Below are 22,885 nucleotides of genomic sequence, written 5' to 3'. Positions count from 1 at the left end.
TGTGTCACCTGGTGAATATTGAAACGGTTGTTTTCTTTTTTGATTGTGGTATTCTAGATTTATAACCTGTTTTGTTTTTATTTTCTATATAATTTCTTCCCTCTTTTCCTCGATGCCTTTTATTGAAATTGGAATTGTGCTTCTGAAAAATATGTCTATGGGTCTGTCTTTCGTTACTAGTATATGGATTTATTATATTCCTGAACTGATTTAAAAAGTAAGTCTGCAAATGTCATACTCTCGTCGTCTTTTTTGAGACATCGCATAATTTCGGTTAATGTTGTATGGAATCTTGCTATTTTTCCATTACTCGTCGATGAATATGGGGCTCTGGTATGTATTAATATCTTAAGTTAAAAAAAAAAAAATCTTAATCTTTCCAAGTGAACGGACGTGTTTTTTTTTTCTTGCGCTCTCGTTTTGTGTTAACGTTGGCCGGAGCCATCACCGCAGTAGCCGGAGCCGCGCATGCCGCCGCCTCACGTGGCCGGAGCCATCACCGCAGTAGCCGGAGCCGTAGCCGAAGCCGCCGTAGTGCCCCTAGCAGCCGAAGCGTGGCTGGAGCCATCACCGCAGTAGCCGGAGCCGTAGCCTAGCCGCCGGTGCGCCGCTAGAACCGCCTAAGCCGTAGCGCAGTAGCCGAAGCCACCTACTATTCGACGAGAACGTGACCAGAGCCGCCGCAGAAGCCCAGAGCGCTGCCAGTTAATCCGGTGAGTCCGTTCCGGAAAGGGCCATGACAAGGGGGTTGGCTATATAGTTTAGTTACTTAGTTTACTTTGCTGTTTAATTTATGATAATATTAAGAGTTTTGTGTTACACTCGTTCTTTACCCATGTCCTCCGCTCGACCGTATCCTGGGTCCGGGGTTGGTGCAACACGAGCGCTGTGATCCAAGGGAAACGGAGTAGAAGCCGGTCGTTTTCTCTTTCTTGTTTTTTTTTTTGCGAACACCTATACCCCTATATTTCTCTTGGAGCTCCAGCAGGGATTAGGGAACAAAGAAGGGAAACATAATTTTGTGGCCGATTGAGGCCGAATCATTGAAGGCTTCTCCTCCGGCAGTTTTGAGTCCCCAAAAGAGGCAGCCTTGGCGCAAGCGCATCCTTGGCTAAGGCCACGCTCTTGCCGGAAGTGGGTTGATGACCAATAGCCAAAAAGAAGTATACGTTTGTGAACGTAAATTAAAATAAAATATTATTATGAAAATGGAGTAGACCAGTTTACCTGGGGGAGATGAGCCGCCTGGAATAGGCTCCGGTCCGCCGGAGATGGGTGATGCCCCTAGATATCCAGGAGGCATCACAAGATGGGTGGGGAGTCGTGGCTGAAACACCAATGCCACCAATTTGTCTCAGCCGTGTCCGTTCGTCTATATTTAATTGTTTATTTACCTTTTTCTGTTTTTGTTGTAATTAGTGATGAGAGTTGTGTTTCGAGAGGAGTGTTGTCAGAGACGTTCGATTTGTTCCGATTATTTAATTGTGCGGACTGCGGGCATTGGGTCGGACCCAGCCCTGGGCCTACTGAGCTAGCCTGGCGTTGCCCGAAAAAGGATGCAGTTCCGTTACAATATGGCGCCCAAATCTAAAAAAATAAAAGAATAGCGGGATGACGACGTCTCGAAAGGCCACGTCCTAGGTCATCCAGCCCTCGCATTCGGTGGCTTGCGAGGCCTATATTACGGTCTGCAACTGCACCGAGGACTGGGGATTGGTGACAAAGGCGTAGGATATTTGTTGAGTTTATTTTTAATTAGTTTTCCCAGTCAGGACGGGAGGCTTGGTCCTCAGAAAGATGGACAATTGCTCCCGGGCACAGTTCACAGAGGGTGCTGCGGTGGCAGGGTGGTGGCATCCGGGCGTGGGAACGACGGATTCGCATCCCGCCACAAAGCAGCAGCACTTACCTGGAGGGATCGAGAGTCAGCAGCAGCAGTCGACAGCAACAGGATAACAACAGCGCCCTCAGCAGCCACCACCTCCGTTTGGACGAGCGAGGGAGCCCGTGCACGACGCCCGCGGAGTGGTACCCAGGCATGGACAGACGTCCGCCGGTCATGCAACGAGACCTACGCCACGAGTTCTCCCGAAGCCGCCCCGGAGGGCGCCAGATCCAGCCGAGATCTACTCATTCAGCCCCGACGGTTCCACCGAGGCTGAGGAGCGTGTCGAGGACCGCCGCGCCGGCGAATTCCGTGACGAACGGACGTACGTCAACTGGGATGCAGGAGTCAGTTCCCAGGTCACAAGGGTGGATAGGTGGAGGTCGTCTGAGCATGGATCCCGGTAGAGTGGTGGCAATCAGGAGGATGCCGGAGCCGAGGTCGATGAAGGAGGAGCGCGCGTTTCTGGGAACAGCAGGCTGGTATCGGAGATTCGTTCGAAACTTCGCAACACTAGCAGCGTCGTTGACTGAATCCCTCAAAAAAACTGGGAACAAGTTTTCATTGAGTCCGGAAGCGCAGCTGGCAGTGGAAGCCTTGAAGATGGCGCTAACCACGGCACCAGTCCTGGTCCACGCCGATTTCAAGCGGCACTTTTATATTCAGTGTGACGCATCACACATCGGGGTTGGAGCCGTTCTTTTCCAAAAAGAACGAGGACAGCCAGGAGCAGCCGATAGCATTCTTCTCCGCAAAGATGAACAAACATCAGGTGAATTACACCGTCACCGAGAAAGAGTGCCTGGCAGCTCTCCTGGCGATCCGGAAGTTCCGACCATACCTGGAAGGCATGCCGTTTACGTGCATCACGGATCAGCCAGCTTGAAGTGGTTGATGTCCATGAAAGATCTGTCGGGACGCCTGGCCAGGTGGTCTCTGCAGCTCCAGGGTTTCAACTTTACCATAGAACACCGGAAAGGCAGCGAGAACGTGGTGGCAGACACGCTTTCGCGATGCGTGGAGGAGATCTCTGTGGACCTGACAGAGTTGCTGGGTTTTGAGACCACCGAATTTGCTGGAAAGGAGTACCAGGAGTTAGTCCAAGAGATCCTGGGCAACGAGGATAACTTACCGGATCTTAGGATTGAGGACGGGCTCATCTTCAAGAGAACCTCCCCGGCAACTTTGGACGACGAGGTGGACGGATCAGCGTGGAAGCTCTGGATACCGCCGAGTCTGACCCACAGCCTGGTAGAGCGAGCCCATACGGACCCAAAGGCAGCTCACGGCGGAATGGGGAAGACACTGGAGATCCTTCGGCGGCAGTTCTACTGGCCCGGGATGGTGCTGCAGGTTCGGGAAGAAATGGGATGGTGCTGCAAGGAGTCGAAGAAAGGGCATGCCTGGATCTTCATTGTGGTGGACTACTTTTCCAAATACACGTTCCTGAGGGCCATGAAGGAAGCGACAGCCTCGAATGTTGTGGATTTCCTCATAAACTAGGTCTTTTAAAAGTTCGGGGTCCCAAAAATCCTGCATTCAGACAATGGATGACAGTTTGTGTTGAAGATCTTCGAGGAGGCCATGGAGAGCTTTGGGATTCGGCACTTAAAAACTCCGATATACTCTCCACAGAGCAACGCAGCGGAACGAGTGAATCGGAGCGTTCTGGCGGCTATCCGAGGGTTCCTGGAGAACGATCATAGGGAATGGGATGCCTACCTTTCCGAGATCGAAGTGGCCCTCCGGAACGCAGTCCACTCGGCTACGGGCGAAGCACCGTTTTTCACGCTGTTCGGACATCACATGTTCCTACATGGTTCTAGCTACCGATTGGCCAGGAAGTTTCAGTCTCTGTGCGACCACGAGATGACCGGTATGCCAATGGCTGACAAGCTCCGAGTCGTGCAGGAGAAGGTGCACAAGTGTCTGGAGGCCTCGTACGATCGTTGTCGCCAACGCTATAACCAGAGGGCCAGAGAGTTCGCCGCAAAGCCAGACCAGGAGGTGTATCGCCGGAATTTCGTTCTTAACGACTTCAGAAGGCAATTTAACGCCAAGTTTGCCAAGAAGTTCCTCAAGGCCAGGGTGCCGCCGCCTCAGTGCCGCCGTGTCAGTGCCGCCGTGTCAGTGCCGCCGCGTCAGAGCCGCCAGAGAGCCGCTGCACCGCCTAAATCACCGCAGTAGCCGGAGCCGTAGCCGAAGCCGCCGTAGTGCCCCTAGCCGCCGAAGCGTGGCCGGAGCCAACACCGCAGTAGCCGGAGCCGCGCTTGCCGCCGCCTCACGTGGCCGAAGCCATCACCGCAGTAGCCGGAGCCATAGCCGAAGCCGCCGTAGTGCCCCTAGCCGATGAAGCGTGGCCGGAGCCAACACCGCAGTAGCCGGAGCCGCGAACACCCATACTCCTATATTTCTCTTGGAGCTCCAGCAGGGATTAGGGAACAAAGAAGGGAAACATAATTTTGTGGCCGATTGAGGCCGAATCATTGAAGGCTTCTCCTCCGGTAGTTTTGAGTCCCCAAAAGAGGCAGCCTTGGCGCAAGCGCATCCTTGGCTAAGGCCACGCTCTTGCCGGGAGTGGGTTGATGACCAATAACCAAAAAGAAGTATACGTTTGTGAACGTAAATTAAAATAAAATATTATTATGAAAATGGAGTAGACCAGTTTACCTGGGGGAGATGAGCCGGTCGCCAGGCCGCCTGGAATAGGCTCCGGTCCGCCGGAGATGGGTGATGCCCCTAGATAACCAAGAGGCATCACAGGATGCCTCTGTTTTTTCTGTTTTTGTTGTAATTAGTGATGAGAGTTGTGTTTTGTGGGGACTGTTGTCAGAGACGTCCGATTTGTTCCGATTATTTAATTGTGCGGACTGCGGGCATTGGGTCGGACCCAGCCCTGGGCCTACTGAGCTAGCCTAGCGTTGCCCGAGAAAGGATGCAGTTCCGTTACAATAGAGTTGTTTTTCGATGAATTTTTTTACCAAACTATCGATATAAGTATGGCAGCCGCGAAAAGTTGCCATCTGTTTCATATTTTACAGCTGATAATAAATTTAAATTGGAGCGCAAAAGCAACTATTTTAGAAAAAAAGAATTAATATTAGATTTAAAAAAAGGACAGATTTTCGGATGAGAAATCTTAAAAAAAGGACAGATTTCAGGTATGCGGATGATTTTCAATTTTTACCGGATAAAGCGTTAAAAACAGGACAGATCTGTCCGGAAAAAGGACAAATTGGAAACACTTATTTGAACCACTTCTTCGGAAAGTTTCTCCTCTCCGACACCTGAACTCTAGTGGCAACAAGTTAAATTTGTTCTGGGGCACACATTAACACTTCTGCCACTACCGAATCTGCAAAATTGTTTCCCTACATATGCCAAGTCCATAGCGATCAGATTGAGACCTTGTGGGAAAATGTGGAAAAGAGCTATAAAAGCAGCTCCGATCTTCTTTCCGTGTCTGCTGACTGTACGGCCACCGTGACAGTGATTGAACCCAAGTAAAAGTATTGTAACTCCGTCTATTCAAGATGTGTTGCCCAACTTCAAGAAGCAGCAGAGAAGGGAGCCTCCCAGTCCACCCAGACCAACCCACCATCCCACCCCCCAGTCTGCCACCAGTGGACACCGAAGATTTCGCTGTTGACAGTCTTCGGTGGCCCACGTTCAAAAACCTTATCACTGCGATATTTATTCACAACTCGCGTCTCACCTACTATCCACTGCAGTCGGCCACTGCGAGCGCCTTAGAGCGCCGTCTTCATTCTTTCGAAGGGTGACTCCAGCGTACAAACGGTGTGACCTTTGTTCCCCGAAAAACCACCTCGTGTTTACATGTATGCGAGCGATCAGATTTCGTCCGAAGAAAGCAACTCTGCTTGCTAAGAATCCGCTATTGTTCCAAATGTTTGGCCCACGAACATTCCCAAGGCAAGTTCCGCAGTTGTGACCGATGCAACCCTTGCCATTAACATCATTCATGTTAAGGGGCCCCTAGCGGCGGCCGGTGCGCATCCACTGTCCACCGAGCTTCCAAGACCTCGGCAGTTATGCGCACCCGTATGCATCGGGCCTTCGCGCAGTGCCAGGCGAACGAATCTACATTCCCGATCGAGCGCCCCCAAGTTCCCGACCTTCATTCACTGCTAAACGAGCTGAGGGGCGACTCTCGCACTGTTAAGCTGGGCTTATCGGTCGGAGCCCGGTCTTTATGTTTAAGCTAGTTTAGTTTTATGTAAGTAGCGAAATAAAGCCGACACGCTGAAATCAATCCACGACGCACCAGAATTTTTTTCATTTTAACCCCGACGGGTTTTCTTCTTCAGTAAGCCGAAGTGGCAATCAATGGAAAATTATATGAAGTAGCCATACGATATAAAGTTTATTATAGTTTAAGAAGAATGCATTTCTGATGATATACAACAAATAGCATAGCTCAGTACCATGCTCACCTACCTCTTAATCCTCTTCTTCATCGGCATTGAAATTCGCCTCGAAGAAGCGCTTATCTTATGCCTCATCTGGATTGGTTCTGCTCGCCACAACCGTGGTTCCTATTAAGTACCGTGCTCTGATTGATAAGCACAATGATATCGGTCGCCTGCTGTGGAAGAAGTGGGAGGAGATTGAGGCCAAGTTGGTCGACATGGTAACCGACAGGTTGGTTAGCATACCGACCGGTCCCATCCGCTCCTTCGACTCCTCATACGTGGTCAGGGGTTTGTGTAGCTAAAATTAGCGGCACTTGGGCTGGCCATTAGATTAGGCTAGTCCACGCAAGGGAGATCCCAAGGAGACCCAGAGCTCGCATCTGGTTACCGAAGGGGCAAACCGACCATGCCAGAGTGATTGCCTGTTTAAGGGCCCAGACGGACGTCCATACAGAGGACTGGACCATCCTCAAAGCTGAACAGGAGATGAAGGTGAGCCAGCCTCTTCTCCTGCTGATAAACCAGGACACACACTACTGCGCAGAAACTCGAATGGTAGATCGAGAGCTTGCATAGTAACTTAGAACCAATTTAATGCTTTTCTCTGTCCCAATCTCAGCACACCTGGCCTAGCTGTGGCCAGATTAGTGGCGGCGGATGGGAGCGGAATTATGATCGCATCGGCATACATGGCACATGACGAGCCGGCCCCGCCTGAGCCGGTAGTCAAGGTGCTGCAAAGGGCCGAGGAAATGAAGATGACCCTGCTGCTCGGGTGTGATGCGAATGCGAAGCACACGCTTTGGGGGAGTCCAGAAACCATCGAAAGAGGTGAGTCACTCTTTGATAGTATTATATGTAGAAACGTTACGGTATGTAACAAGGGTAATACGCCGACCTTCATCTTTCTAAGCACGGAAAATGTTCAAGGTTGGGAGGAGGTGTTAAATCTCACCTTGCAAATCGAACACGGTAAATACAGGGTTGAGAACTGGAGGGTATCGATAGAACACTCTTTCTCAGACCATAGGTACACTTTCTTTGATCTAATGGCACCAGTAAACAAACAGGCACCAAGAAGAAACCCCCGTAAGACGAATTGAAACAAATTCAGCGAAATTATTCAATCTAAATTAAATGGGAGAGAATGGGGGGGAGTATATAAGGTAAAGTGTCTGATTGCATTCAACTTGGTGAATGCCAGCATGATCCTTATCACTGCTCTCCCCAAGCCGACGCACTACCTCCACGTGGTTCTCCCTGGATTGTCACTCAACACCCGTTGTTTGACAAACTAAAGCGCGCGACGAGAGTCCTAGCTCTTCAAACTAGGTTGTGGCGTAGGACTTGAAATCCACCCACGGAAAACAAATCTTCAGTGAAAGAAGCAGATGAAGCCTCGGAACGGAACCGATCTAAAGATGACGACCATGGCACACGTAAAAAGGACAATGATTTGAGAGTATGCACTTGGAATGTACGCACATTGTACAGACCAGGTGCTGCTCAACAACTAGCAGATACCCTCAATAAATGTAGGGCTGACATCACTGCTATCCAGGAAATGCGATGGATAGGACAAGGTTGCCTTAAGAAGAAGAACTGCGACATTTACTACAGCTGCCATCCAGAACGGCATGAATTTGGCTGTGGCTTCGTTGTAGGCGCCAGACTGCGGCGCCGGGTCTCTCACTTTCTGCCAATAAACGAGAGACTTGCAACGATCCGAATTACTGCCAAATTCTTCAACATCAGCCTGACATGCGCGCATGCCCCAACCGAAGAAAAGGACGATGTCACCAAGGATGCTTTCTATGCGGAGCTCGACCGGGCTTATGGCCGCTGTCCTTCCCATGACATTAAGATCCTCCTTGGGGATTTTAATGCCAAGGTAGGGCGAGAAGACATCTTTGGTGCCACCGTCGGGCAATTTAGTCTACACGAGACCACCTCGAGCAATGGTCTCAGATTAATAGGCTTTGCTGCAGCGCATAATATGGTAGTTCGTAGTACTGGGTTTCGTCATTTGGACATACACAAGGCATCATGGCTCTCTCCTGATCGACTGACCAGAAATCAGATCGATCATGTTGTGATCGATGCAAGGCATGCATCTAACGTACTCGACGAGCGATCCTGTCGGGGTCCCAACATCGACTCCGACCATTATCTTGTTGCAGCTAAGATTCGCACACGGCTATGTGTTGCGAAGGTTGCACGTCGAGGACTGTTGAGAAAGCTGGACATCGGGAAGCTGCAATCACAGCGGACAAGGGATGCATTCTCCACTCAAGTCTCAGGCCTGCTGAGCCGAGCAACTCCAACACCTGAAGACATCAGCAATATGTGGGCACTCATATCCCACTCCCTGCGAACTTCTGCAGAAGAGGTCATCGGATTCCAACGTGCCCCAACGAGGAATCCATGGTACGACCAGGAGTGTCGCGACGCAACAGCTGCAAAAGACGACGCCTACAGAAGAACACTGCAAGCTGGGGCCACAAGGGCTGTTGTCGAGGTCTACAGGTCAAGGAGGAGAGATGAGAAACGCCTCTTCAGACGCAAGAAGAGAGAACAGGAGAGGCGTGAGTGTGAGAGCATTGAGAGCAGCAGATGCCGGAATGAAGCTCGTAACTTCTACCAGAGGGTTAAGCGTCTGACCCAAGGTTTTAAGACTGGAGGAGTTGCGTGCAAGGACGATGACGGAAACCTAGTCACAGATGCAGAGATTGTACTGAGGTTATGGAGGGAGCACTTCTCAAGTTTATTAGCTGGCTCTGGCTATGATGACTATGGAGAGTATGATCCACAAACCCCAATCTATGGTACTGATGTGGACGTACCGACCCCAAGCCATGCCGAAGTCAAGGATGCAATCCAACGACTTAAAAACAATAAATCCGCAGGTGCTGACGGCCTGCCGGCTGAATTGTTTAAGGCTGCTGGTGATATGTTGGTAGGGAGCATGCACCAACTAATCAGCAAGATATGGCTAACGGAGAGCATGCCCGACGATTGGAACCACAGCATGATCTGTCCTATCCTGAAGAAGGGTGATGCCACATTGCGCACCAATTACCGTGGCATTAGTCTTCTTCCAGTCGCATACAAGGTCCTTACGAGCGTACTATGTGAAAACCTGAAACCCCATGCTGAAGCACTGATTGGACCTTATCAGTGCGGGTTCAGGCCTGGCAAATCCACTATGGACCAGATTTTCACCTTGCGCCAAATCCTGGAGAAGTCCTACGAAAATCAGATCGACACATATCACCTCTTCGTCGATTACAAGGCTGCATTCGATAGTCCCCGGCGAGATCGCCTGTATGCCGCCATGTCTGAGCTTGGTATACCAGCAAAGCTAATACGGCTTTGCATGATGACATTGAGCAACACCATCAGCTCTGTCAGGGTAGGAAATGACCAATCCGAAACCTTTTATACCAAGTGTGGTCTCAGACAAGGCGACTCGCTGTCTTGTATGCTCTTCAACATTCTAATGGAGAGTATTATAAGGAAGGCTGGAGTGCATCGGACGGGCACTATTCTAACAAACAGATGTGTCCAACTCCTTGGCTACGCTGATGATATTGATATCATTGGCCGAACCAAGCGTGATGTTACAGCAGCCTTCGGGGCTATTGAAAAAGAGTCAGCTAAAGTAGGACTGGCAGTTAACATGGATAAGACAAAGTTTATGGTGTGCTCTAGCAGGGAATCGCGGCGTCTTGATTCCCAGCTATCTGCAGGAAGCCATAGCTTTGAGTTCGTGAAGGAATTCATTTACCTTGGATCTGCAATAAGTGGCACAAATGATGTCAGCCTGGAGATTAAGCGGAGAATCACACTTGCCAACAGGTGCTACTTTGGGCTCAGTAGGCACTTTAACAGTAGAGCTCTCTCTCGACCGACAAAAATAACACTCTACAGGACGCTCATTCTTCCAGTACTCTTATATGGTGCGGAGTGCTGGACAGTGGTGCAATCCGATGCAGCTGCTCTTGGAGTGTTCGAGAGAAAGATTCTCCGCAAAATCTTTGGTCCAATCTGCGTTGGCGATGCTTATCGCATCAGATGGAACCACGAGCTGTATGAGCTGTACGGGGATGTTGATATAGTAAGCCGAGTCAAAATTCAAAGACTCCGCTGGCTGGGTCACATCGCCCGCATGGAAGAAGACGCTCCGGCTCGTAAGGTATTTGATGCGGTAATCGTCGGAAAACGGAGGAGAGGACGACCCCGGATACGTTGGCAGGACCAGGTGATGGAAGCCCTGTCTACATCTGGTGTTACCAACTGGCGAGCGCGGGCCCAGGACAGGGAAGCGTGGAGGCAGATTGTGCAACAGGCTGTGACCCGATAGGGTTGTGATGGCCATTAATAATAAAAAAAAAATTTAACGGAAGGAGGATCAAGATACAATCCACATCAAAGGCACTTGACAATGAGGTGGAGAACCTTACGAACATCCTAAACAACGCCTTCCAAGATACATGTAAGCTATCATTCTCGAAGAAGCAGTACTTACTGGCTGGAAAAAGGAACTAAGCGAACTCAGAAAGAGAGCGAGAAAGTCATTCAACACTAGCTTTGTAACACGGGAATGGAGGCCATACAAAGGAGGACAAAAAGCTTACAAAAAAGCAGTATATAGGGCCAAGAAATTATCCTGGCAAAGCTACTGCGATTCACTAGAAGACATAAATGACACGGCGAAAGTAAGCAAGATTCTCGCCGAAGGGCGCATAAGCCCCACCCTTATCTACAGAGCAGATGGTTCTGCTACGACGACACTTGAGGAGTCATTAGAGCTACTAGTTGACACCCACTTCCCAGGAAACCTGCGAGTGAATTCGAAACGAGAGGAGGGAACGAACACTCAAATAAACACGCCAACGAAAAACATCATTACCACGGCCACAATCGGCCAAGAATAGAATCTGCAGATGGTTAAAAGCCATTTACGAAGCTTGTATAAGACTGACGCACATCCCACTCTTGTGGAGGAAAGCAAAAATCATATTTATACCGAAACCGGGCGGAAGGGGGCACATCCTAGCAAAGGATTACAGACCGATAAGTCTCACCTTCTTCGCCCTGAAGACACTACACTATGTGGAATTTAATCCGTTTTCGTGGCCAAAATTAAAATTTTTGCAATTGAAATTTTATGAATTATTTTCAGTGCAGGTTTCTTGTATAATCATGGTTATGACTATAGGAAGGTATTTGGAAAAGTGGGCGTGTCAATGCCCCCCTCCGCCCACAGAAATAAAAAAAGACGAATATTTAAAGCAATTTTTAAATTAGGGACCCCAATTTTGGAACACAGGATGGATTTCTTATTTCAAATGTGTCTTGCAAATTTGGTTCAGATCGGATAATAAATACTGAAGTTATTCAAGAAGAACATTTTTTTTTGGTTTAATTATTCTACATATTAATTATTAACTTCATCATTGCCATTAATATGTATTGTCGTCTTCCCTAACGTCGATATCAGTTTTAACGGTTAAGAAAACCGTATATTTTGCGGAGTTTGATTGTTCCACAATATATTTCCGAAGGAATTGAATCTCCCTTGCTTACGTCACACTACTGGGAGTTCTGCACTTCTGATCAAGATGTTGCTTCCTAATAATTCAAATTACATAGAAAAACACACAATGAGCATATATATTTTGAATTCAGAATTGACAAACCTACAACGTGTATATGGACACTCACTGATACAATTTGAACCTTTTTTTAAACCCTTTGGAAAGATCAACTTTCTTTCTAAAAGTGACAAGGGGACAGCACTTGCTAAATATACAAATTTTTAGAACAATACGAAAGCAGTATCAACACATAGTAATAACCTGAAGAATTCATATTCAGTTTGAATTTGGTTAATTAATGATTCTTTGTCAGAGATATGCCAATTTGAAACTGCACCGCAAAGTGCAGTTTGAAACTGCACCGCAAAGTCAACCTTTAAGACAGCCCGTGGTGTTCGCTTGCAACAGCTGATTTTAACGGGGTTATGATAAATAGCTGGACGATCACAGCCAAGCTGAGTGCCACTCACCTTACGCGGACTGTGAAGAGAGGCACACCTCAGGGCGGGGTCCTATAGTGCGACGACGTAGTACTGCTAGTATCAGGACCATACACTAACGTTATTAGCGAAATAATGACAGTTGCGCTGGGTCGCTTAAATAAATTGGTAAAAACCTGCGGCCTCGGTATTAATCCCAGTACGACAGAACTCATGCTCTTCACAAGAAGAACAAAGATACCACCCTTCAACATGCCTAGTGTAAACGGCATGGACCTAAAACTAGCGGAGCGAGCTTATTATCTAGGAGTAATACTGGACAAAATTCTCTCGTGGAAAGAAAACATTGCAAAAAGAGTAAGGAAGGGAAGCATTGCCTTTTACTCCTGCAGGAAAATGTTTGGAAACAAATGGGGACTACACCCAAAGATAATTATATGGCTCTACACAGCAGTAGTACGGCCAATACTAACATACGGAGTTCTAGTATGGTTACCGGCACTAACTAGGGCATACAACAGAACGAAGCTGAGACGGATAAAATGGACAGGGAGTGCAGGGGCCGTGGGTGCAATGCGTTCATCCCTCGCGGCTGCTCTCAACGCTATCCTGAATATAATGCCGATAGAACTGTTCGTGAAGGACATTGCAGCACAGAGTACAGTGAGACTGAAAGCAAGCAATTACTGGAGGGAATACGGCACCGGGCACGGCAAGATTCTTGTAAGCAACGGTATGAATACAAAATTCAAACAAACAAGACTTACTACATGATCGCGGAGTTGAACTTGGGAAACGCATTCTCGACCTCATATCCAATAAGGAAGGGCTGGAACAGGGACAAAGTAGTAGTAGAGAACGAGGTGTCCCTCTACACCGATGGCTACAAGATGAGCTGCCGCGTAGGGGCTGGGATCTACGCGGAGAATTGGGGAATTGAAAAGGCTTTCAATCTCTCAAACTCAGCTTTAAGGGAAGCAGTCGAACTCTCCTTAAGACAGGACCTTAGGGACACCAGAGAGCGGATCTACTCGGATAGCCAAGCGGCTATTAAATCCCAAGCTGCCCTGCTCGGCATGGCTAAGTACAGACTTCGAATTACCGATATCCCTAAACGCGATCCAGACAAGGATCCATGACCACTTTAGGCAGATAGCTAATAAAGAATGGCAAAGTAAGAACGAGCACAGAAGGTCATAAGAATGTTGGCCGAGGTACGACAAAAAAAAAAACAGTGAACTGCTATTCAACAGCAAACGGTATATCAGCAGGATCACGGCAGTCACCAACGGACAATGAGCGATCGGATCGTACGCAATGGAGGTGGGACTGCCACACAATACAATCTGTAGAAGCTGCAAGCAAACTACAGAGCAAGAGACACCGGAACATCTGCTCTGCTTCTGCCCAGCGCTGACCCACATCAGACTTCGCCACTTTGGTGCCTACCAGATTGAGTCACTGGGAAGTATAAGAAAGCTGAAAGTATCGGCAATCCTAGGTTTCCGTACTGACTCTGGTTGGTACTGATGGTGATCAGGATCACCAACAACAAACAGAGGAAGTGAAACAAAAAGGAGCTTAGCTCTAATTGGAAGCCGTAGTAACCTACCTACCTAAGTACCGTGCAGGCGCATATGTGCCATGTCGCACGCTTCTAGACTCGGAATCTCAAGTCCATGGCACTGCTAAGATGATAAAGGAGGAGCCCTAGTGCGAAGAACATTTCATTATGCATTATATTCGCCTTCCATCTGGGGAATATTAGGTTCGTCTTCGATAACCATTTTGAAATATTAATAGGTTTCGTACGTTTCCCGTGCTCTTACAGGGGAAATCTATACAAATCTATACAAATATACAAGTCTGATAGAGTCATTGATAGATAAGGTAAACCACGTGCGCTGAGCCTGCATATTTTTGAGTAGCGATCGTGGGAATACTAATCCGGAAGTTTCCTGAGTTGGAAGTAAATTGAACTTTTGGTTTCTTCACCCGGTTGCGCCATATGTATTGAGTTTGCATCTTCTTTGCCAACAATTTTGGAAACTTGGTTGTCCCTTCCCTTGGTCTTCCCTCCTTAAACGCGACTGTCCTCGGTCGCAACGTAAAAGAGTACCGGTTCGGGGTAGTGTAGGCTTTTCTTGCATTTCCGGAAGGGGGCGGATGTTCTTTCCTTCTGTTTACGTTTACGTAGGAGTTCTGTGGCCATGCCTATTATTACTACCAGGAGGATGATGGTAGATACATAGCTAACAGAAGCTGATATTGTTGCTTTGCTTCTTAGTTTCTCGATCACTTTTGTGATGTTGATGTTTAATTCTTTGGCCATTCGAAGTGAGTGAACTTCCTCAAGTTTAGTTTTTTCTCCCATGAGTTGGAAAACTGGAGGTTCTGGTTCGGCCATGTTGTTTTGACTCCTTTTCATCCAGCGATACTGGTCCATTGAAATCGTTCAGTAGTATGGTGCCTGGCAGTATCTCCTCAAAATCTGGTATGTGCTGATTGTTAATTATTTTACATTCGGGTTCTCTTAAAGTTAGTAGTGCATTTACACAAGTATCGTTACTTAAATCTAACAACTTTTCCGAGTTACAAATAGTCTTATCATTATGGGATTCCCATGGTTCTGTTATTGCAAATAGTTGTTTCATACATTCTAACAAATTTTCGTGTTTTTTTTTCATTTATAATTTGGGCTTTCTTTATTGCTTTAATTTTTAGTGTTCTGCAGTTGTCTCTTTTTATGGGTAGGCTAATAATGTAAAGGAGGTCGTTATCATTTGTGGCTAATTTGACCTTAGGAAACTCTAGTAGTTTTTCTTCGATAAAAAATAAGTTATTTTCTTTTCTGAAGATATCTTCTATTATTGTGGTTTCTGTGATTGTAAATACAAATGAATTTACTGTGTTTGATTTCGCCCATATAATTGCGTGTATTAAATTAGTTATTTCTGCTTGTATTAATTTTATTTTATATTTAAGGATATTTGCTTTCTGATTTTGAATTTCTTCTGAGCTCTGAGCGACTTTTACCACTTTTGCACTAGTGACGTTAGTAAGTTGGTTGATTTTTTTATTAATTAATCTATTGGGTACTACTTGTCTTATTGTTATCTAATTGTTCATTTATATTGTTCTCTAAAATTTCGTAATCGTGATGAGCAGGCGTTCCGAAAAGCCATTTCCAAGCTGTACCTATTGCTTCTATTGCTCTTTTTTGTCTTTTTCGAGTTTGTAATCTGCGTAAATCAGTATGTAGCTAACTTAATTCGTAAGAAAGATATGGGTGTAATGGGTGAGATTATATGATTTTATGAAGTTATTCATACAGTTCCGAAAGTGTTTCTTCGTAGTTCTGTAAGTCAAAAATGTGGATGATTTTAAGTGTTCCGTCTTGTTTATCTGCAAGTCCTGTTTCACGTGAGATGATTTGAAAATTGGAATAAACGAGGACCGTGGTTATCCCCAAGCATGTTGGTGAAAATAGTCTGAAAATGTATGTTCTTATATTATTTTTATAAATGATTTTTCCGGTTCGTGTTTTAATAGTGGTGTTTTTATTCTCTGCTACCTTCTCAGTTTTGTATCTGGGTTTAAGTCTTGTTCCTAGTCTTTTAACTATGTTTACTAGTACTGTGTCACCTGGTGAATATTGAAACGGTTGTTTTCTTTTTTGATTGTGCTATTCTAGATCTATAACCTGTTTTGTTTTTATTTTCTATATAATTTCTTCCCTCTTTTCCTCGATGCCTTTTATTGAAATTGGAATTGTGCTTCTGAAAAATATGTCTATGGGTCTGTCTTTCGTTACTAGTATATGGATTTATTATATTCCTGAACTGATTTAAAAAGTAAGTCTGCAAATGTCATACTCTAGTCGTCTTTTTTGAGACATCGCATAATTTCGGTTAATGTTGTATGGAATCTTGCTATTTGTCCATTACTCGTCGATGAATATGGGGCTCTGGTATGTATTGATATCTTAAGTTAAAAAAAAAAAAAAAAAAAAAAATCTTAATCTTTCCAAGTGAACGGACGTGTTATTTTTTCTTGCGCTCTCGTTTTGTGTTAACGTTTGAAACTAACCACCGGGGTTATCTTAAATTTTCTAATTTGTGTTTATAACTTCCCGTTCACTTCGCGTGTGCATGCAGCTATTCTTATTTGTCTATATAATTGGTTTTATTTTCCAATTTAGTTGTGCTGCTAGTGCTATCTTTTGCATATTTTGCATTCCTTTTTGTGCCTTCTTCGTCTAGCTTTTGTTTGCGCCGTCGCAACAGCTAAACGTTTTTGCTATCTACTTATCTCCCACGCTCTCCCACTCTCTCGCTTAAGATGTGCCGCTGCACTTCTTATCTTATCTGATCTTATACGCTCCCCCGCTCTCTCGCTCTCGCTGTGACTCTTCACTTCTTTATCATAGCTCTGTTGTTTTTTTTCCAAGTACAAGTACAGTGGTAAGTCCTTATAATGTCCGTAAATAATGTCTGTTTAGTAAAAACCTGCAAAAAGGCAATTGTTACAGGTAACCTTACAATCGGCTGCTGGCTGTGCGACAACATCATGCACGCCAAGTGTATTGGAGTCACAGCTCGGACGGTGGACGATGTAAAAAAAAAACATCGGCCTGCGTTACTATTGTGAGGCCTGTCGCGATGTAGAAAGGGAGATGATGTCTTTCATGCGGCAAACCAAAAGCGGTTTTAAGGGCATTTAAACGAGTTTTCGTAAAACTCTTGATATGTTCTTGGCGCTGGACACCCAACTTAATAGCCTTACGCTATTAATTGAGTCTCCTAGAAGCAAAAAAAACTGCTATTGGTGGGCAGCATGTAGACGGACCCCAACTACCTGCAACGGGCTCTCCGCAGCAGCCTCTCTCGGCACAGCCCTCAACCTCAGCATTAATTCCAAGAGTGCTGAGATCGAGCGCTAGAAAAGATTCGGTACCCGAATGTGCAGCGGGAGTGCCCGTACCGTCGGTGATTTGTCCCAAATATTGACCACTCAAAGTCCCGTGTTTAACGATATATCTGCCCAGGGTGTTAGGCCCGGAATACCGACTGACAATGGCACCGCAGATAACCAATCTGCCTTGCCAAAAGCCCTTATAGCGGTTCCACCGACGAGACATATTTTTGTCTCGCGGCTCTCCCCTGACCAAACATCGGAAGATGTTCTCGCCTTTATACAAGGCAAAACCAGAGCCGAAAAAATAAAGATAAAGGTGGAAAAGTTCAAATTTTCTTACGCAAGGGACATTTCATCGTTCAAAATAAAGATCAACAACAAATCTTTTGGAGCTCTCTTCCTATATTATAAAGGGCTTCAATAATAATTGTCAGACAGATGTAATCTATACTGATTTCAGTAAAGCATTTGACTCTGTTAATCATTCTCTCCTCGTTAGAAAACTCGATTCAATGGGTTTTCCAAATGATCTTCTTAATTGGATCTCTAGTTATTTGAATGGCAGGACGCAAAAGGTCCTCTTTAAGAATAATTTATCCAATGTTCTAAGGGTTACATCTGGCGTCCCGCAAGGAAGCCATTTGGGACCCTTATTGTTTACATTGTTCATAAATGACCTGCCCAAAGTCTTGACTAACTCCAGAGTACTTATGTACGCGGATGACGTCAAGCTTTGCGTGCAATACAATGAAGTTGCCTGCCAGTCGGATTTACAAACAGATCTTTATAATTTTCAAACTTGGTGCCGTGTAAACTTATTAAACTTAAATGGCTCGAAATGCAAGCTAATGACATTCTCTCGTGTCGCTCCTAAGCTTGCTACTTACACGCTGAACGGCTGCTCTTTGGAAAGAATTAATACAGTTGACGATTTGGGCGTCTGCTTGGACCCAAAACTTGACTTTATTGATCATATTTCGTCTATGGTGAATAGAGCCAGGGGTGTGCTTGGATTTATTAAACGGTGGTCGAAGGAATTCAATGACCCCTATGTTACTAAATCCTTAGGAAGTAGTTCGTCCTATCCTAATATATGGATGCTGCGTTTGGAGCCCTCAGTACGGCGTCCATAGTAAACGCATTGAGTCGGTTCAAAAGAACTTTTTACTTTTCGCTCTACGCGGTTTAAATTGGGATGCAAACCAAAGATTACCTTCCTACTCTAGTAGACTCCTATTAATAAACTTGCCGTCCTTAGCCAATCGTAGAACGATGCTAGGGATAACCTTTATTTTTAACCTTATCAATGGTGATGTTGAAAGTGCTGACTTGTTGAGTCAGCTTAATTTCCATGTACCATGTAGAACGACTAGATCCTATATCCCATTAGTCTTGCGCCACTGTAGAACCTCCTTTGAACAGCATGAACCTTTTAGAGTGCTATGTGCAAATTATAATGATTTGTGCACAATAATCTCTAACGTAGATACCCTTCCCAAATTAAAATCTTTAATACTAACACACTTAGTAAGCATGCAAGCTAACAATCTGGCAGCACGCCGGTAGTCAATTTTCCTCGTATTCTGTCCTATATTTTCCATCGCGCCTACTAACACCTAACCCAAACAGGCACGTGCCTGGTGTCATACGGGCCACTTGAATGTACTGACCTTAGTGCATCAACGTCCATATAAGTTGGTCCTCTAGCATGAACCTAATGCAGCCGAGCTTAGTGCTCGTTCGTTATTCATTACTATTATTATTGGCATACCGAAACCAAAAAGCATTTCTCTTAGTGGATTTTTTATTTCTTCAGATGCTCTTGACAGTAAAAGTTGTACTTGTGCATATTTGGAGAATTTATCGATACCTGTTAAAACGCTTGGTTTTCTTTTAATATAAATATCTACGTGAATAATTTCTCCTCGATAATTTGGAATGGGGATTTGTTGTATTTTCGTTTTGGAGGGGTGTCTGTCGTACCTTGATTCTTTACAAGTTTAAGTTTAGGGTCGAGTCTGTTTGTCAAGACTGCGATGAGTTTTTCCTCCGTGTAGGATTTATGTTTTATGATATGCCGAAAATCTGGATATGCAAGAGTCACATCCCTGGAGATGAGAGTGTTTTTAAGTTTCTCGAATGCCAATATAGTTTCTTTATCCAAGTTTATAGCGGCTTTGCTTGACTTGGTTTTAGATATACAGCCTTATTCGCCTCTTAGGAGAATGGTTAAAGGCTTTGCTATTTTTGCATAGTCTTTGATGAAACGCCTGTAATACCCTGTCATGCCTAAAAAGCAACGAGGTCCTTTAACGTTTTTGGTTCTGGGAATTTCGTAATTGCTTTTATTTTGCCTATATTGGTTTTAACACCATTTTTGATATTGTCAATTTCATTTTAAAAAATGGCATTTTTCTATTTGAACTCTCATGTTTGCATTTTGAAGAGTTGAAAATCCTTTTTCAAGGTTTCGGCCATGTTCTACCTCATCTTAGCTGAAGACTATAATGTCGTCTACATATACGTAGCAGATTTTTCCTTTGTATTCTCTCAATATGTCGTCTAAAGCTCTTTGAAAAATAGATGGAGATTTTTTAAGCCAAATGGAAGTCTTGTAAATTCGTATTTCCTCCATTTACAGCAAATGCTGTTTTCTCTATGTCCGTATCTTTTAGTGGTATCTGATGGAAACCACTTTTCAGATTTAACACCGAGAAATATTTGTTGTCTCCAAGCTGTGCGATAATTTCGCTGATTTCGATTATGATGTTATGATCTGAGATAGTAACATTATTTAGTTTCCTAGAGTCAATTACTAATCTGTATGTCTTTTCTTCGGACTGACCGGACTTTTTCGGGACTACCAAAACTATGTGTTATTTTCGTATCTCCTCCAACTGCATTGACGGAGAAAACTTTTTCATTAGGTTTGGGCTTTGGTACTAATTGGTTTTGGATGTAATTTTGGTTTGAACCGGTGTCAATTAGAAATTTTAGTATTTTTCCGTTCCCCATGGTTACCTTAAAGTAGGGTAGCGAGGAACGATTTACTCTAAAAATGTAGTTCTGAACTGTCTATATATTCTTGTTGATCGACATCGGCTTGCCATGCGTATTCTTCCTGTAGGTCATTTACGTTGTTTTTTTCTGTTCTGTTCTTGTTCTGAGATAAATGAGTCTTCTTCTGTAACTTGTTGTACTGCATTATCTGAGTCTGTGTAAATATGGAATTGCCTTGGTATTTTGTTAACATTTTGGACATTAGCAGAACTAAGTGGTCTTCTCCCTGCATAATTATTTTTTCTCGGTTGGCTCATATAATTAATACATATGACGCGAACGAACTGATTGATCAACGTCCATAGGTACTGGTTTTGGTTGTGGTCGTGGGGGAATGTTTGGTGTGCCATGAAGTGCTACCTGTTTTACGAAAGTCTGATTGTATGGTTTGGGTTGATTAAACTGAACAAGTGGAGTTTTCCCATTGTGGATGTTATTTGCGACTGATTTGGATAATGGTATAGCTGTGGATGAAAGCCTTGCTTTGTAGATACTATGCGGTATGGTTGCGGATGATTAGGGGGTAATATTGGTAATTTTCCGAAATAAGGGGTTTTTGGCGTCTGATTATTTCTAGTATTTTGATTCTCAAGAAGGCTACATAGATAAAGGCCGTGCCCTAAGTCATGTGGTTCTTTAATGGCCAACAATGGTGACAAGTTGCCATTTAGGTTTCTGACAAATGTATCCAAAGCATTTTCTCGGTACATGTTAAGGAGTTCACGGTCTCTTGTGAGTTATCTTCTTTACCAATTTGGTTCAAAATTAGAAAATTGATAGACTGTTCGGTAGAATTCGACTATGGAGCTGCTTGGTTAAGGGCATAAAGTTGATATTCTAAAGTTTTTAGGTCGCGTTTGTCTGAAAAGTGCGCTGTTAGGCATTTCGAGATTGCTGTCCAGTCTATAGGAGTATTGTTTGACTCCAATACGGCGTCTGTTTGTCCAATATTCTTATTGCGAATTGCTAAAAGGATTCCGAGATATTTAGGTGAACCTATTTTGTTTTCATAGAGTTTTAATACCCTGGTAACATTTTTTTCCATGATAAATATTCAGTTTTCTTTCCTGAAAAATCTCTAAGCGATCGGACGATATCTAGTTATTTATCTAAGTTATTTAACTAACTTAAATTATGTGCAAACTCTTTTGTAATTTTCTGATCTTCATATTTAGAGAAGTCCTTAAGGTTTTATTGCCTTTACTAAGTTACCGAGGCTTTCCTCTAGAACTATTTTTATTTTTCCCTCATCTAGTTATTTATCTAAGTTATTTAACTAACTTAAATTATGTGCAAACTCTTTTGTAATTTTCTGATCTTCATATTTAGAGAAGTCCTTAAGGTTTTATTGCCTTTACTAAGTTACCGAGGTTTTCCTCTAGAACTATTTTTATTTTTCCCTCAATCTCACTTTGTGTCATAATTCGTGCGTTTAGTCGTGTGCTTGAAGAAGGTCCTGTAAGGTTTGAGAGTCTGTCGACTAGTCTTGTTTGGTCATTTTGAAATATGAATTATTGATAAATAATTTGTGTTTTGATTTCAGTTACTCAGAAGTCAAAAGTTGAATCTTAATTAGTAAATAATTTTTTCTCGAGTGTGGGTCTACTTGGGGGCCACCTATATACCCTTCGAACGGGTACTAAAAGGATCACGGCGATAATTAATGGCCTGATCTTTCCTCCAGGTACTAGTCCTTTAAAATAGGGGTAGCGACTGTTTTTCGCTCCTTCGGTTCGCGTTGTTTGGATTTCACTTTTTACGTATTAGGCGGAGTTATATTACCGAAACGTGGGAATTTTTTTTAGCGATCGACGCGAGACGCGGAACTTGCACTTTTCGAGGATATGAACCACCAGCTAAAGATTATTAGTTTTTTATTAATTTAAAAAAATAATCTTTGTTGATTTGAGTTGGATTAAGAACTGAATTAGCTTAAGCTTAACAATCGTTTATATAGGCTACTTGTTGCTCCATCACTGTCACCGTCTCTGCCGCCGTCGTTGCTTCCACTGACATTCATTGTTTTTCTGCTGACGTTCTTTGTTCTCATGACGATTTGTAACTATTGGCCGCTTCTAATTACCATTGGTAAATGCATTGATAGATAAGGTAAACCATGTGCGCTGAGCTTGCATCTTTTTGGGTAGCCATCGTGGGAATACTAATCCGGAAGTTTCTTGAATTGGTAGTAAATTGAACTGGAAATATAATGGTTTTTTCGTTCCCACCATCTAGGTTGAAAACGCATCCAGGTTCAAAAGTAAATCTGTAAATGAATTTATTAATTGAATACAAAAAAGTCACTTATCTTTTAACAATATTTAATTACAACGCAAAGCATTTGTGAACACTGCAGCTGTCATTAGAGCAGTGAAAACATCGATTTAAGAAACGGAAGTTTCTTGAATTGGTAGTAAATTGAACTGGAAATATAATGGTTTTTTCGTTCCCACCATCTAGGTTGAAAACGCATCCAGGTTCAAAAGTAAATCTGTAAATGAATTTATTAATTGAATACAAAAAAGTCACTTATCTTTTAACAATATTTAA

The 22,885-nt window shown here is 44.2% G+C and overlaps 1 protein-coding gene across 1 annotated transcript; it reads left to right on the top strand.

The window, feature by feature from the left end:
- Positions 1-5,937: 5,937 nt before the first annotated feature.
- On the top strand, positions 5,938-10,681 carry LOC147644167 (uncharacterized). The gene is made up of 4 exons (XM_086829856.1): positions 5,938-6,081; positions 6,387-6,547; positions 6,938-7,093; positions 8,074-10,681. The coding sequence occupies exons 1-4, from the start codon at positions 5,938-5,940 to the stop codon at positions 10,679-10,681; spliced, it is 3,069 nt and encodes a 1,022-aa protein (XP_086685982.1).
- Positions 10,682-22,885: the final 12,204 nt, after the last annotated feature.

This window comes from Drosophila serrata, unplaced genomic scaffold, assembly GCF_035046125.1.
Source record: "Drosophila serrata isolate PLE 108 unplaced genomic scaffold, ASM3504612v1 contig_225, whole genome shotgun sequence".
NCBI classification, from domain to species: Eukaryota; Metazoa; Arthropoda; class Insecta; order Diptera; family Drosophilidae; genus Drosophila; species Drosophila serrata.
Note: the sequence above shows the minus strand (reverse complement) of the source record. Positions and strands in the feature narration are given on the sequence as shown.

Coding starts and splice junctions, on each gene's coding strand:
- LOC147644167 (XM_086829856.1), top strand. CDS start 5,938: ATGCGCACCCGTATGCATCGGGCCTTCGCGCAGTGCCAGGCGAACGAA. Junction 6,082..6,386: donor CTGTTAAGCTGGGCTTATCG/GTCGGAGCCCGG, acceptor TTCGCCTCGAAG/AAGCGCTTATCTTATGCCTC. Junction 6,548..6,937: donor GTCGACATGGTAACCGACAG/GTTGGTTAGCAT, acceptor TCCCAATCTCAG/CACACCTGGCCTAGCTGTGG.